The 14,946-nt window shown below is 43.6% G+C and overlaps 1 protein-coding gene across 7 annotated transcripts in view; it reads right to left on the bottom strand.

Annotated features, from left to right (window-relative positions):
* The window catches only part of ASAP1 (ArfGAP with SH3 domain, ankyrin repeat and PH domain 1), a 311,985-nt gene that overhangs the window by 83,072 nt on the left and 213,967 nt on the right, over positions 1-14,946 (bottom strand). For all 7 annotated transcript variants that reach the window (XM_032467871.1, XM_032467872.1, XM_032467873.1 and 4 more), the window contains 2 exons: positions 1,707-1,781; positions 1,193-1,242 (listed from right to left, as the gene is read on the bottom strand). In XM_032467871.1, coding sequence (XP_032323762.1) covers positions 1,193-1,242; positions 1,707-1,781 — 125 coding nt within the window. The remainder of the gene's footprint in view (positions 1-1,192; positions 1,243-1,706; positions 1,782-14,946) is intronic.

The following is a 14,946-nucleotide window of genomic DNA, read 5'->3' as shown; positions in this document are numbered from 1 at the left end:
GACCCCCGCCCTCCTGCAGACACTTAGCTCTACCCTGTTCCAAGTGTATGGCGGCGCCTCTGGGCAGGGCAGTCCTGTGAGCATTCACGGCCCACTTTCATATAGGAAGACGTGCGGGCCCACAGCACTCAGCCACATCAGTTGACCATTTTAAGAACCTTTCTGTTCTCAGCTGCATTTGTAACTGTCAAAGCACAAAAGTATTCCTAAGGCAGCAAGTGCCCCCACAATGCACTTTATTACATAAGCAATTCAGGAGTGGTTCGGGGGGAAAATTTTTAACCCTGAATTTGTTTTTCTTTTGCTTATGTTTGCATTCTGCTGTTATTGCTGCCTACAGAAATGCTTTTATTCTCTTATGTTTAGAGTTATCCAAGTTTACAGCCAAGACTTTTATTAAATGCTTTTAAATACACTTCTCCTCCCACCCCACCCCACTCTCCAGCCTGGTATTACAAATGTCTTAGAGCAGTAAAAACAAAAGAATGTGGATCCATACAGCAGGAAGGCGAGCCAGGCCCACACCAAGATCTTAGTGCGGTTGTGCCCTGATCCTGCACAGCAGTCCCGGCTCCGGGCCTCTGACTGCAGTGCCTGCGCTCTGGCTCTGGGCTCACACAGACTGGAGGGGACACTTACTAGCTTTAGGACCTGCTGCAAACCCCTTAGCCTTTCCAGGCTTCAGCTTCCTGACCCATAAACAAACAGTGGAAGGTGCGCACTGAGAGTGTTGGGGTGAGGAGGTCACACATGTAAAGCAGTGCATACAGGTCCTGGCGGGCAGACGGATGTCACAAACACCAGCTAATTGTTTTTATTATTTCCTAATTGCAATGCTGTCCAGAAATGGGTAAATGGTCTATCGCTATGTGCTAACTGTAATGAAAGCAAAGTTGCAGCAGTCACAGATCCACACCTTGACAGTTAATACCAGCACGGCTGTCGAAACAGCCAACAGGAAAAGCGCACCTCACTCCCGACACCAGCGCGGGGGTGCAACCCTCCTCATGCGGCCAGCCCACCCGACCTCCTGGCCTTTACGAGGACGGACTCAATGGCTGTCTCTGGTCGGGAAGACACCAGTTCGGGGTTCTGTCCTGCTCCCAGGTGTTCCTTCTCTGGGAACACTCAGGACAGTATGAAAAAAACCCAAACCACTGGAGACAAAACAAACAAACAAAAAAACACTTACAACTTCGTCTCATAATCCTTCCAAGCTTTGTCAAATGGTTTCTTGAGATCCTTAGAAAAGAGAAAATTAAGATGAATGTACTTTTGCTTAAAGGTGAATATGTTTAAGTAACAGCAAAAATGCTTTCCCTTATAGGACACCTGAAACTTCACCGAGGACACTTCCCGGTACATCACACCACGGATAACACAGGAGAAGCTAAGAGGGTGGGAGGGCGAGGTCACAGCGAGGAGGCAGGACCCAGTGGTTCTGAGAGGCGGGTTCACAGGGTCCGCCAGGGTGGAGCCCAGACTCAGCGCAGATGCCCCCCACCTGCCTCCTGACAGTGCCTCGTCGTGTTCCTCCGTCAGTAACAGTACGTGAAGTGGAGCATCTTTTCTAATCATTTTACAGCAACTTTTTTATGGTGAAAGTGTTCAGGGTGCCTTTCAGATACAAGTACCACTATGATCTTAAAAGAGAAAGAAATCAATCCTTTCAAGTTGAAGTGAAAATCAAATTTGTAAACACTCACTCCTTTGACTCCCTTTAGGTCTCCTTTCAACAAGGAATCCAAGGTGAAGATCACATTGTGGCTCAGACCCTGGAGCTGAAAAGCAAACAGAGCAGGGAGACAGTTAAAAAAGAAAGTGCACACAGAACAGCAAAACCAGCTGATGCTGACTGAGCTTTTTCTCTCCCGTCAGAACACAAGCTCAGTGAAATGAGGGCAGGGACCCTGACCCTCCTGCTCACAGCTGTAGCCTCAGTACCTAAGGGTCTGTTAAAAAGAAAGATATTTAGGTAGCGCAATCTAAGGCTGGAGTATGGGTTTTTCCACTGTTCCAAGGCCTTGGTGCAAAGAGGAGTCTATAGAAGAGAGGGAGATGGAGCCGTAGAGCAGGAAGGCAGGGAAACCAAAGGAGGGACGGCCAAGCGTGGAAAGAGCAAGGAAAACAAAGACTGAGAAGAGATGACAATAAGTTCGTCCTCAAGGCGACCCCTAGCATCTTGGTGCAATCAGTTTTGGTAGCACAGAACCAAGACTACAGGGACTCCTGGCACCAGAGGACGGATGGAGAGGCTGGAGGGTTCCCTTATTCGAGAGAGAATTTTACTCACGTGTAAGCATATTCGTTTGTCAGTCCATCACCCATCCAACCAGTCTTCCATCAGTCGCTCACCAATGACTGTGATTCTGTGACACCCACTACGCTAGGGGCTGGGGGCAGGCAACAATGAATAAAACACCGCCTGCCTTCAGAGGGCTCACATTCCAGGGGCAGACACAGTCAGTCTGCAACTAATTCTACTGCATGGTGATTTTATGTGTTTATTAGAGGCGGAGGGAGAAAGTGGAGTGAGCTGGAGCAACGCTGACACTTACAGGCTTTGTGTGTGGCCCTCTGAACTACATCTCTAAAGTGCAGGTGGCTGCTGTGGAGACAGAACGAATTAACGCACAGAATGTGGAAAGTGCTCCTGTACTCCTCGTCCCCCGGGAAGTGCTGGACACGTGTTTACTTTTAAAATCCTATGGATGTTCAACGTGAATAAGGCAATGTGGGAGCTGAGAGGCCAGGACGGGAGACTCTCCCTCGCCCTGAACTCCTCCCTAACCCTTTCCGGTGGTTCCCATCCGAGAATTCCTGCAGCTCCAAGTCATTCCGGGTCCTGCCCTCCCTGACCACCAACCGGACGCGCAAGGACAGTTTTCGGCTGCATACCACCTGAGAGCGTGGACCAGAAGCAGCCAACTCTTCCTTTTTTATTTCAAAGACAAAGAGACTCCTACCAAGACAATTTCATCTCTGGCAATTTCACCAGCACCCACATGGACAGACAGCCTGGCGGGCAGGCCCACGTGAGAGGGCCGCAGGTGTACCGTCTACGTTCCGGGAGGGTCTAGGGCCTTGGCTCTCAGGGCGTGGGGTGAGGAATAACCTCGATGATACTATACTGGTGTGGGGCTTTCTGAAGGGCCACAGTATGTGAACTGATATTGGAAATATCTGTGGTATTAAAATTTCATGGGGAAAGTTATTAGGAAAAAAATGCCTTAAAAAAAAGGCTCCTTGGGGTGGGAGGCTTACAGGTAATTAAAAAGAGGGGAAAAAAAAGGTTGAAAAACACTGGCCTTGAGTATGAGATGGGAAAAATAAAAGATGAGCAGGATTCATTCTCTGCCTTAGACAGATAGCTGGAGTAATATTTTGCTCCGAGTCCTCATCCCTGCATCCTGCTCTCCTGTGGGTCTTAGGAGTCTGTGTGGATGGTGGGTGAGGTGGGGGCCTCCACTAATCAGAACCCACCTTTCCTCTGTTCATGGAGATCCCTGCAAGACTTTCTACTACACATAACCATTATATACGTATTTGATTGCTGTGTCCCCAGTGTGAACGCAAGCTCTTTGAGTGGGGTCTGTATGCTCACTGCTGTGTTTCCAGAACTTAGAACATTCCCTAGCACTGCGCAGGTGCCCAACACAGATCTGCAGAAGGGAGGAAATGCAAAGTCACGAGTGTACAGTCTCCTCTGCAGGGATGGTAAGCTCTCTACGGATGGTAACTTTGGTGCTTATCAACAGGGGACTAGTTAATAAATTATGGAAGTTCTAAATAATAGCCATAAAAGTGAGAAAGCATTTTATGTCTAACTTTGGAAATATCTCCAGGGTAAGTTGTTTTTGTAATAAAAGCAAAGTGAAAAACAGTATCCACTGATGCATAAGGATTTGTATAAAAAGAGGGAGAAAATATGTCTATGCTTAAATTAACTTGGAAGATACAGATTAGACTGCTGGCACTGGTCCCTCCAGGAATGGATGCTGGGTGGGCAAAGACAGGGTGGGAGACGAGCCTTTAACTGTGTACCCTCTGCATTTTGAGGGGTAACATGAACTATATTATTTATTCAAGAAAAGTTTTTTAAAAAATCCTAAAACAAAACACGAAGAGACAGTGATTATAAACCATTTTTAACTGTTAGCCCTAAATCAAGGCTTTCATCAAGGCTTCATTCTTTGGGAAATAACAACAGAAGAATCACAAAGCTCTGTGGTTTGCACTGAGTGTGGGGGCTGTTCAGAAGGAAAGTCCCTCAAAAGCCACGTACTGACCACACCATGAACACACGGCATCACCTCTCAGCCTCGTCATCGTGCTCATGCACCGGGCAGGCGTGGCAGACTGCAGTTGCACTGATGGAAACCCCCAAGAACTAAGAATTTCTCTGTGGTTATCCACATACACACTCTCGGGGGCTGATAAGAAACCAAGAAGGCAAAATACCATGTGTTATGAATTCAGAATCTTCCCAGGGATGAGCCTATGAAAAGGCCATAGGAAAAAAATTTAAAACCTACAAACTCTTCGTTAACTTATTTCCCGGGAAAAAGCAGGTTCATTTATAAAAACAGGCAAAGGAGGTTGTTTTAAGACAAAAGTGAACAGTAATAACCATCTGTCATTATAGAACAGAGAAGTCAAAGAGAGAGCAGAGCAATCTCAAGAGGAGGAAACTTTTAGGATATACCTGGGCGAAACTAAATTTCCTCCCCTGGCCATCTCAGCGAAGAGGAAACTTAATTCTCTCAGATATTTTAAGGTGCTGCTCTGTGACAGAGATGGACCACATGTTTTCATAGTTGTAGTATTCTGTCCTTTTCCTGTTTTTTCTTCCCCCCACTTCTTTCAGGAATCCTTTTCATGGCCTGAGCAAACCTTTCATTGCAAATGAATGTGTAACAAAAGTGTCCCATGGGCAACGGCAACATAATGGTAATAACACGGTGGACAGACTGGCCTTACCACCTTTAAGATCCTCAGTAGATTTTGTAAGAAATCTTTCAAATCTATTTCATAATTATTCACCATTCAGATTACCCCATTCTTGCTTACTCCCAATCCACTTCCTCTCCTTTAATGATACAGTTGAATTAACAGAAATTCTTTACGTGACTCAGGATTACAGGAGGTTGAAAAGCATGTGTTAAGAAATATACCTTTTCCATTTTATTAAGCACATAACACGTTAAAGACCATTTCAGGAACGATGTTTAGTTGTGGTAAATACATCTGCTTTCCAAACAAACTGCTGTTTGTTTCCTTCCCTCGCAAAAGGGAAATTTCCCCTGTGAGCGTATGTATCAAGCCCACCAAGGAATTTGGAATGAATCAGACAGGAAGTGGCTGAGGTCTACTATCTTGCATAATGATGCAAAAATGACTTGTTTAAGCAAATAAACTGTAATTAATACTGGCTTTGGTAAAAAATAATGGTTTATTCCTTACAACTGCTTAAATACTACCAGAAATTATACAAACTGCCCTCATGATCCCAGCCACTGGAGGTGACTTCATGAAGTTTTCCTCTGTGTATAAACACACACATACAAAACTCTGCCCTGATTTTTTAACCCCTGTGCAACTTCACTACAAAGTGAAATGATCTCATATTGGTTTACTAATTTATCACCTGCCTCTCTGCTCTAGAAGGTATGCTTCTAAAGTGGAGGTAGCTCATCTGTTTGGTTCACAACTGACCAGATCCCAACACAGGAGCCCAGAAGCAGTCGTAGGCTGTCACACTGCGGGCAGTTTCTGGCTGGCCTGCGTGGGCCTGGAAGGTCAGTGACTCAGCAGCGTGGCTGTTCTTTCCCGTGTGAGAGCAGGAGAGAACAGCACAGCTCTGCAAATGGTACCCCCAGGACACCGACATGCACATGCGGCTGTATCAATTAACAAGGAGGTAATCTGCTTGCTTTGTCATCCCGCGTTAATTCTGACATCCTCTCTCCATTGCCCACTGGTTCTTTCACCTTCCCCTCTACAGACAGAAACAGCTCCACTGAAAGTAAGGCTAGTGCAAATCTGCTGACTTGCTCGACATACCGGAAAATCCAATTATAATAATGAGCCAGTTCCCAGCAGCTACACAGACGATCCCTGGGTATAAATTAGATACTCCATCCAGTGTGTTAACTCGTTCAGGCCCGAGAGTGTCATTCACCACCTTGAAGCTATTTAACACTGGTGCCTTGTCATCAGGCTGTTTTCCAGGGCGTTAAGATATGGAGGAAAGAGTTCTTGGCAGGAGTCGAGAAGACCAGAGGCATATGACCACACATCACTCTCCTGGCTGGCTGTCTTTGGAGAACCATTTGACCTTGCTGACTTGGCTTCCTGATTTAAAAATGGGTGTCCTTTTGAGATTTGCAGACACTAACTACTATATGTAAAATAGATAAACAACAAGTTTCTACAGTACAGCACAGGGAACTTTAACTTTGTTCAATACCTTATAGTAACCTATGATGAAAAAGAGTATGAAGAGGAATATATGAATGCATATGTATGACTGAACTATTACGCTGTGCATCAGAAACTGACACATCATAAACTGACTATACTTCAATGAAAAAATTAAATAAAAAATAAAAATAAAATTGGGTGTCCTGGCACCTTTTTAACCAGCCCACACCAGTGTGGGGGGACCAGGGCCTGACACACAAGGCTGCCTGCTTCACTGGCTGCTCCTGACAGCCCTGCAAGGTGTGTTCATGGCTAAGTGGCGGGGTCAAACCACAAACCAGGTACAAGTCTAACGTCAATGAACTGCTTATAGCACCATCTTCTTACGGATACTGGAATGCTCTGAAAACTACAGACTACTACACATGAATGAACCATTATTAGCAGCTATTATTATTGACCTATTAAGCTGAGCTCTGTTTCATTGGGTTGCATATGCCTTAAGGAGAAACAAAGAATACTGCTCACAGGTTGAGGGATGAGAGTTAATGACACCACCCTGCCCTCTGCTCAGGGATTTGCACGTTCACCCTTTACAGCTGCTAGAGTGCCCCGTGCTCCCACGCTGTCAAGCAGGTGACGAACACTCACCTAGGGTGTGCGCGCACAAGTCATTCAGGGCTGCGAAGGGGCCGTGTGAGATACAGATACTAACTGCAATGTATGCGAAATGCCTGGTACAACAGAGACTCTTAATAAAATGTAACTTGGTTTATTTTCTCAGAATTCTTTATACTTGAATAGCTCAGCAGTGGTGGTGGAAAAAATACGATGATAGCATTTCAGACAGTGAAACAGGTCTTTTGAGGTTGGGGAGGTGATGAGGGAAGACTCCCAAATGGCCTTTATACTGCACCACTCTCTCCACTGGCTAAGTTTCATAGTTGTTCCCTTTCTCATTCTATAAACTGTAAGATAATGCACCCCACTATACCTTGTTCTAATCCAGGCAGTCTGAAGCAGTTATTAAAATGACAGATGGTACTGTGTTTAACATATGTTATCTAAAATTACTGCTTGAAACAACTCTGTCAGATGGATTTTAGTCTTACCCAACTCATGAGGAAACAGGCTCAGAGAGGTTCAGCAACTTGCCAAGGTCAAACAGTAAGTAAAGCAGATGGTCGGGTTATTAATTAAGGTTTTTACTGACTCCAAAGGCCATTCTTGTTTGCTGTGTCATGCTGTTAGACTGATGTTTTAAAGTGATTATTAGACCACATTACGTTCCTGCTTAAAACCCATCAACTGCTTCCCATCAAACTGGATTCAAATTCAACCTCCCCGTATAAGTCTGGCCCCGGCAACCTGTCTTAAGCCCCTCCACCCGCTCACACTACCCTTCAAGCACGCCAGCCCTTCTCAGGTTATTGGCCCCTCAAGTGCTTTCCCCCGGCACAACTGCCAACCCTCTGGACCACTCTTCCTTTGGCTACTGGCAAAGTGCCTTCTAGTCTCCCTGACTTCCTCAGTGAGGTCTTGACTGTTCTAGACTGACCACTCCTCCCTATCTCCCATTAGTCTCAACCAAGCAAAACAGGATTAATTTCAAGAGAGTATGCATTTTAGAATCACTTGTTTCATCCCTGTCTGGAGCAAAGCTGCTGCTGCTTCTTTTTAAATTGAAGTATAGTTGATTTACAATATTGTGTTAGTTTCAGGTACACAGCAAAGTGATTTGGTTACACATATATATGTATTTATATTCTTCTTTTAGGATTCTTTTCCATTATAGTTTATTACGAGATACTGAATATAGTTCCCTGTGCTGTACAGTAAATCCTTGTTGTTAATCCACTTTACATATGGTAGTGCGCTGTTACATCAAGCCCAGAGCCCAGTGCAGACATGTTAAACACACACTGAATAAAATACTTGTTGACTGAGTAAACAGGTGAAGAAATGAGTTCCTCTTCAAACCAGGAAAGCTGTTCTGAGACTCAGAAGCGTTACAGAATCTGAACCAGTTTTGGTCTTCCTGGGGTGCTGAGCATCAGAATGGAAGGTAGGGAGGGATGTGTGTGTGTGGGGGGCACGGGGTGGAGTTAGGAGAGGGATGGGATATGGTTGGCAGTGACAGACCAAGGATACCTTCCTTCAAGCAGCTTCGAGGCTTTGTCTGACAACCAGGGAAGAAAGGATGCTCCAGTCTTGCACCTGCCTCCCCCAGCTGTGAAGGTTCAGCCCATCACTTCTTGCTTTTGCCATCGACTGAATGAGAGGCCTCTGAGGTCTCAAAAGCACCTTCCAGTTACAATACAGATACAATTGAACACAGTGAAAAAAAAAAAAAAATACAGAGCAACTGGTTGAGACAGCTACAGGAGATGCTCCAACTGCCCCATGAGCTGAAGCTCAGCTCTGGTCGTCCCCCCAAATAAAAGTAACAAATAAAAACAATGACTAAACAACAACATAATCCTGCAGTAATGCTGAAGATTTAGACAGGTCAATTCATAATTCCCATCAGAACTCTAAACTCTGTGGCACAGCCCACAATGCCCACTACAAAGCTTCTGGTGCAGTATAGGCATAACCTTCTGAAAAAAGTGGAAATGCCTCCAGAAACTGAGCTTCTGAATTTGACCAGAGCAAGGACTGATATGACGACCAGGGCCTTGGGCTACGGCTGTTTCTTCCCATTTCTTAACTGACTCAACCAATAGTGAAGGAGGGGAAATGAAAATATTACAAACTGAATTCATGCTCATCACAGCAAGTGCAGAGATTTCAAAAGATGCTCTCAACTATTATCTTATACAGGGAAAAAGTGGAAACGATGGAAATGTTCAAAATTGGAGACTGGGTGCATAAATTATGGTGCAAATGGTGGCCTTCTATAAAGGTGCCAGAAACAGTGGCACAGGCAGCGGCTCTGGGTTCTGCAGGCCCCTCTTCTGGGGGTGGGGCTGGTATAGGGAGAGGCCCAGGCTCTGGACCCCACTTCAGCCCAGGCAGTTCTGCGTCAGGAGCTGTATGTTCCCAACAGGGCAAAGGTTCTTAGGCTATAATATTTTATGAAAAAGGAAAACATTTTCAAAATACATAAATAAATGAAAAACAGGGTTATAAAACAGCACTATAATAAGAACCCAGCATTGTTTAAATATTATATGACAAAAATTACACACAGGAAAACAAGATGTATGCATAAACAGAAAAAAGGTTAGAAGATAGATAAATTGATCTCAACCCATTAACAGGAATTGTAAGGTGATTGGTGGTTTTTAGTCTTTTTTTCCCCTGTATTTTCTAAGTTTGCAACAATGAATTAGAATTATTTTTACCTTCAGTTATTAAAAAGAAATATGACACAGAAACACAAGAGGGCGATATAATCAACCAGCAGCTTATTCTTCATTCAACTTATTTGATTACTATAAGATACAAACCAGATGGTGTGTATAAAAGTAAAAATGACTAATTAGATAGTGGATTTGGAGGGAAAAAGTTATAACTTCTCTAATAACACTAGGGAATTCGAGCTTTCTGCCCAGAATGACAATTCTGACTGGTGGTTCTCAAAGTGTGGTCCTTGGACCAACAGTGTCAGACCAGGTGGAAATTTATTAGAAACAAAATTTTCAATCTGATTAATCAGACTCTGAGGGTGGAGCCAAACACCCTTTGTTTAAACAAGTCCTCTAGGGAAGATGGATGCAAGGTCAAGTTTGGGCACTTGCTGCCTTAGCTGTTCAGAGTAGAAGAAAAACCAAAGTTCCGTTAGACAAGAAGGAGCTGCAGTCAGAGAGTGGAAATCACTTGTCTAAGGTCTAAGGCATGATGCCTATGAAGAAAGAGCAGAGGTGAGTGACTGCTCTGGGAGACCTGGGGAAGACCTAAGGAAAACTGGGCGCCAAACCGTACCCTTATGCTAAGGGCATCGGGAACTGGCAAGACTGAATTTAAGCAGAAAGCACAGTCTTACTGGAAGTTTTACAGTTTTACAGAGGAAACTGTGTAGGGTGTAGGAGTGTCAGGGAACATGAGAATTCCTTAATGTAAAATAATGCAATTATATTTTATCTAATTCAATTTAAGTAAATGATGGGTTAGATTTAACATCATCTCCTACATCAAGAAATGAAAGCACTATTTTTCTTTGCACTGATGTGAAGCACTTGACTCCTTCTGAGGATAATTATAAGAAAAGGGGAAGGATAGCTAGGATTTATAAGACCAAGGTAAATGAGAGAGCAAAAGGAAAAAAGCCTTGGCTTCAAAGAGTCATCCTGACCCTAAGAGTTTCTATGTTGTGCTTGAAATGATTAATCAGTTCATGATCAACTTTTAGATCTTTAATTTCATTTTCATGCATGTCATCTATAATTTGCTATGTTTAAACTAGAACAAAACCATGATGTAAGTGATATCAAACCACATTTTCCCTGCCTTCATTGAACATCTTTATCACACATGATACATGTTTTACAGCAACTTACTTTTACTTAGGAAGAACCCTCTTAACACAATTTAAAAATCTAATAAAATAAACATGTACAAGCACACAGGGCTTACCACGTACTGGGAGGACACTGTAATGCCTCACAGTAGGCATTTATTGTTTTCATTTAACTGATAACAAAACTGACGCATCTGCTGCTCTCTTTGCCTGGACTGCCCCACTCTGTCTGCTTGGCTCACACCTTCACCTTGTAAGACTCCACTTGATCCTCAGTGAATAATTTAGAAATCAAAGAATTTATCTAACTGGTGGCTGTGATATTTGCCATCAGCTGATATATTTCAAGGTCACCTGTGCAGAAAAAGAATCTCCTTACCTATTACGCCTGTGATGCCAAATGCTGCCAGGAAACTAAATAGAAGTTTTCTCTACTAGGGGAAGCAGAAAGCAGGAAGTTTTAAAACTCTGGCCCTGCACCCATGTCCATCTTTTCCTATAGAACAAATAGTGTCTTAGTGTAAACTACTGAAATATTCTGTATAAGGAGCCTCTTAAACGTAAGGTGACAGCCAAGCTTAACACAGAGCCTGGAACAGAGCGGATACTTAGTAAATGCTGGCCAAGTCAAGCCCACAATTTTAGAAAGTTTATTTCTTTTCATTTTTAAAATACCGAAGTATTGATTTCACCCCACTCTTATATATCAGGTGCATCAACCAATGCCGAATGCTGTGTATGTTTCTGTTTAAGGAAAAGAGCCTGTGCAGGCCCCAGAGAAGAGTTTCACAAACATCTATCAATTATCTGAAGCTCAGGTCCAGGGCCTGTCCTCCAGGAAGCCTTTCTTGATACCCTTGCTCTCTGGATGAACGAGTGAGAGAACGGATAAGTGATCCAGCTTGGGAAACAGTTGTAACTGACCTTGAAGTCATGCTTCTCTGCCAGCCCTCTGAACTTTCCACTGCTTAACACAGCTGGGCAATAAGTCAATAAAAGGGCCGTTCATTTTTAGTGGAAGACGTAGTAAGCTACTAGTTCTCAACAGAAATCAATAGGCCACTTCTCCAGGTTGAAACCTAAAGGTACCAAAGGGAGGGCTTTGAGCTAAAATATAGAGGAAAAGTCTAAATAAGGAAACATATTGAGATTTGCAGATACTAATTAATATTTATAAAATAGATAAACAGCAAGTTCACACTGTAGAGCACAGGGAACTATGTCCAATATCTTGTGGTGAAAAAGAATTTGAAAATGAATACATGCATGTTCATGTGTGACTGAAGCATTGTGCTGCACACCAGAAATTGACACACTGTAAACTGACTATACTTCAGTTAAAAAAAAATATATATATATACACACATATACACCAAAAAAAACCCCCTTAAAGTCCTTCGAAGTTATATACTGAAATATTAAGTAAGAAATAAATTCTAGAAGAGGAGATGTGAAATGGAAAAAAAATTAAAACAAGCAACAAATGAATGGATCACCTGATTCAGCAAAACATCTAAATGAGTGTTTCTCAAAGTGGGGCCACGGGAAGATCACGTTTCTTATACAATAAGAAAGTCTGTGGTCAAGCAAGTTAGGAAAGCACTGAGTTGGACAGGTCTCTTTCATTGCAGGGTGTCTCCAGCTTTCCATATACAAATGTGCAACTGTAAATCTCCAAGGGCATTATGTCGTGTTTTGCACTCTAGAACTCCCATCAAAGAACGAGGCATGGGATTTGCGCTTCAGGAAAAACCCTTAGGAAAGGTGCCTCACACTGATATTCCCGTTCCCAGGCAAGAGGGAACAGATGCACTGGGCCCAGCCTGGCCGCTGAGCAAGAGTGCACAGGGCGTGCACGGCTCAGACCCACCTGGCAGGTACAAGTGGAGCCCGAGAGCCAGCCATGCTCCCCTTGCTAATCCATGCTCCCCCGGGGCTGGCTGGTGTCAGCCCAGGAGAAGGTGCCCCGGCTGGGCTGTAGTGCCCGCCCATGAATCTGGGCTGGGGTGGGTGGCCCTGTCGGAGGGCTACAGAAAGTGGAGGTAAAGAGAAGCCACGTTCTGCAGAGAAAGCCAAAGCTAGTAAGACAGAACACTTAACGTGAAGCAGGTCGGCAGACTGGGAGACTCCAGATATGAGGCCTCGCCTGGGATGGCAGTGGGACGTCAAGGAAGAGAGGAAAAGGTCAAAGAAGTGTGTGTGAGGCTGAGTTTGGCAGAATTCTCTGAGCCAAGAAAGTATCTGCATTTGCTTTTCACAAAGTACCTAGAGATTTGGGCCTAGAAGGAGCACTGGAGGCTTCTGGGACCAAGAGCGTGCAGACAGAAGGCTGCTAGTTATCTCAAAACAGTGTCTGCTTTACTCTCGCAACATCTATGCCGTTGCTCTGCTTGCTGTTCTTTAAATCAATACTTTGTACTGAAAAAAACTAAAAGTAAACTGTATGTTATGTCCACAAAAGGATGTCCACATCTTCTGAGAGAAAGTCAAGGGGGCTCTTAGGAGCATGGACTCTGGACTAGGCTGCCTGGGTTTGAAGGCTGCTTCCAGTATCTACTTAGCTCTCGGTGACTCAGTACTCTCAGCTGTTAAGTAAGGATGATTATGGTGACTACATGGCAGGGTCGATGTGAAGGCCAAAGGAGGCCTCATACAGATAAGGCAGAAACAGCAATACTCCATTTGCTCCCTTCTATTTCTGGTCCCCTGCAAGTGGGGCCAAGAACACAGCTTAAATCAAACAACTAACACATCAGGGAAAGCTGTGACAGGTCTTCATATGATTCTCCAGTTCTCCTCTTCCTCTGCGTGGCAAACCCTGCTGAGATGGGGGGGGGGTGCTCCCTCTGCCTACATCTCTGAATTACTGCTGCTGTAGAGCAGATTCTGTCAGTAGACATGGGGACATGAGGAGGAAATAGACCTCCACTACGTTAAGCCGTGGAGATCGGGGGGTTAACTTATTACTGCAGCACACCGTCCCCTATCCTAGCTAATACAACATGCAAGGTGCTTAAAACCCTGCCTGACAGGTAGTAAGCACACTATAAATGCACGCTTCTGTTGTCAGTATTATATGTATAAACAGAAGTTAACCATTAAAACAATGAAAACTTTACCTGCCCGAAGACTTTGAGGGTGAGACCAGATCTATCTTTGTTCTTAAAAGAGATGCTGAAAAGCAAATGTTAGGGATGTCCTAAAGCATTCTGACATCAATCTGAGGCTTTCTCCTCCACACTCAGTCCTCTCTTCTGGCTCATGAACCTCTTTCCTCCAGCAAGGGCCAGTTCGTCTCTCCCTCCTTTTTCTTCTGTCCTCTCTCACAGAACCAGAGCTCTAAAACCTAAGTCTCTTTTAGCATCAAAATGCTGCTTTGTGAGTGGAATAACACTTGATAGCCACATAACCACAAACACACACTTTAAATGAAAAGTGTTATTCACTGTATATAAAATTCACAAGATGAAAACCAGTCCTACTTCAAACACATTATTTGAACTTCCTATTTAAGACATTTTTAATTGAAAATCCTTGAAATTCCGAAGAAAAAGAAAAAGAAACCATATTAAAATTCAGCCTGGGGAATAGCAGGGTTTCTGTATACTGGATGTATTTAAGACAAGGCACACCTGTATTGATGAATGTAGAATTCAAATCCTTATATATAGGGAACTATGGTTTAGTTATAAACTGTGAAATACTACGTAGCCTATTAAAGTGATTTGGCAATTTTATTTGTATGGTCATGGAGAGATAAACAAGTTTCTAAAAAAGTTTGCAAAATATATGTATAAAACAAGTTGTTTAAAAACAAAACAAAATAAAACAAAACTGCTTCAGTAGCAAAACCTGACCTTTCCTGACTTCACTTGGTTAGCTTGGTCTTGAACTGAGGTGTGACTCATAATTTACCCCACTTCATGTTAACTATTCACCTGAGAAGTCACTAGGGGGCACTAAGTAGTATATGGTACCCTGTCACCCTTCTGGAATCTGAAATTCTGAATCTGGAAGAAACATCTAACCCCAAGGACTCTGGATAAGAGTTTGTGGACTTG

This window comes from Camelus ferus, chromosome 25, assembly GCF_009834535.1.
Source record: "Camelus ferus isolate YT-003-E chromosome 25, BCGSAC_Cfer_1.0, whole genome shotgun sequence".
Classification (NCBI taxonomy): domain Eukaryota; kingdom Metazoa; phylum Chordata; class Mammalia; order Artiodactyla; family Camelidae; genus Camelus; species Camelus ferus.
The sequence above is the reverse complement of the archived record's forward strand: the minus strand, read 5'-3'. Positions and strand labels throughout refer to the sequence as shown.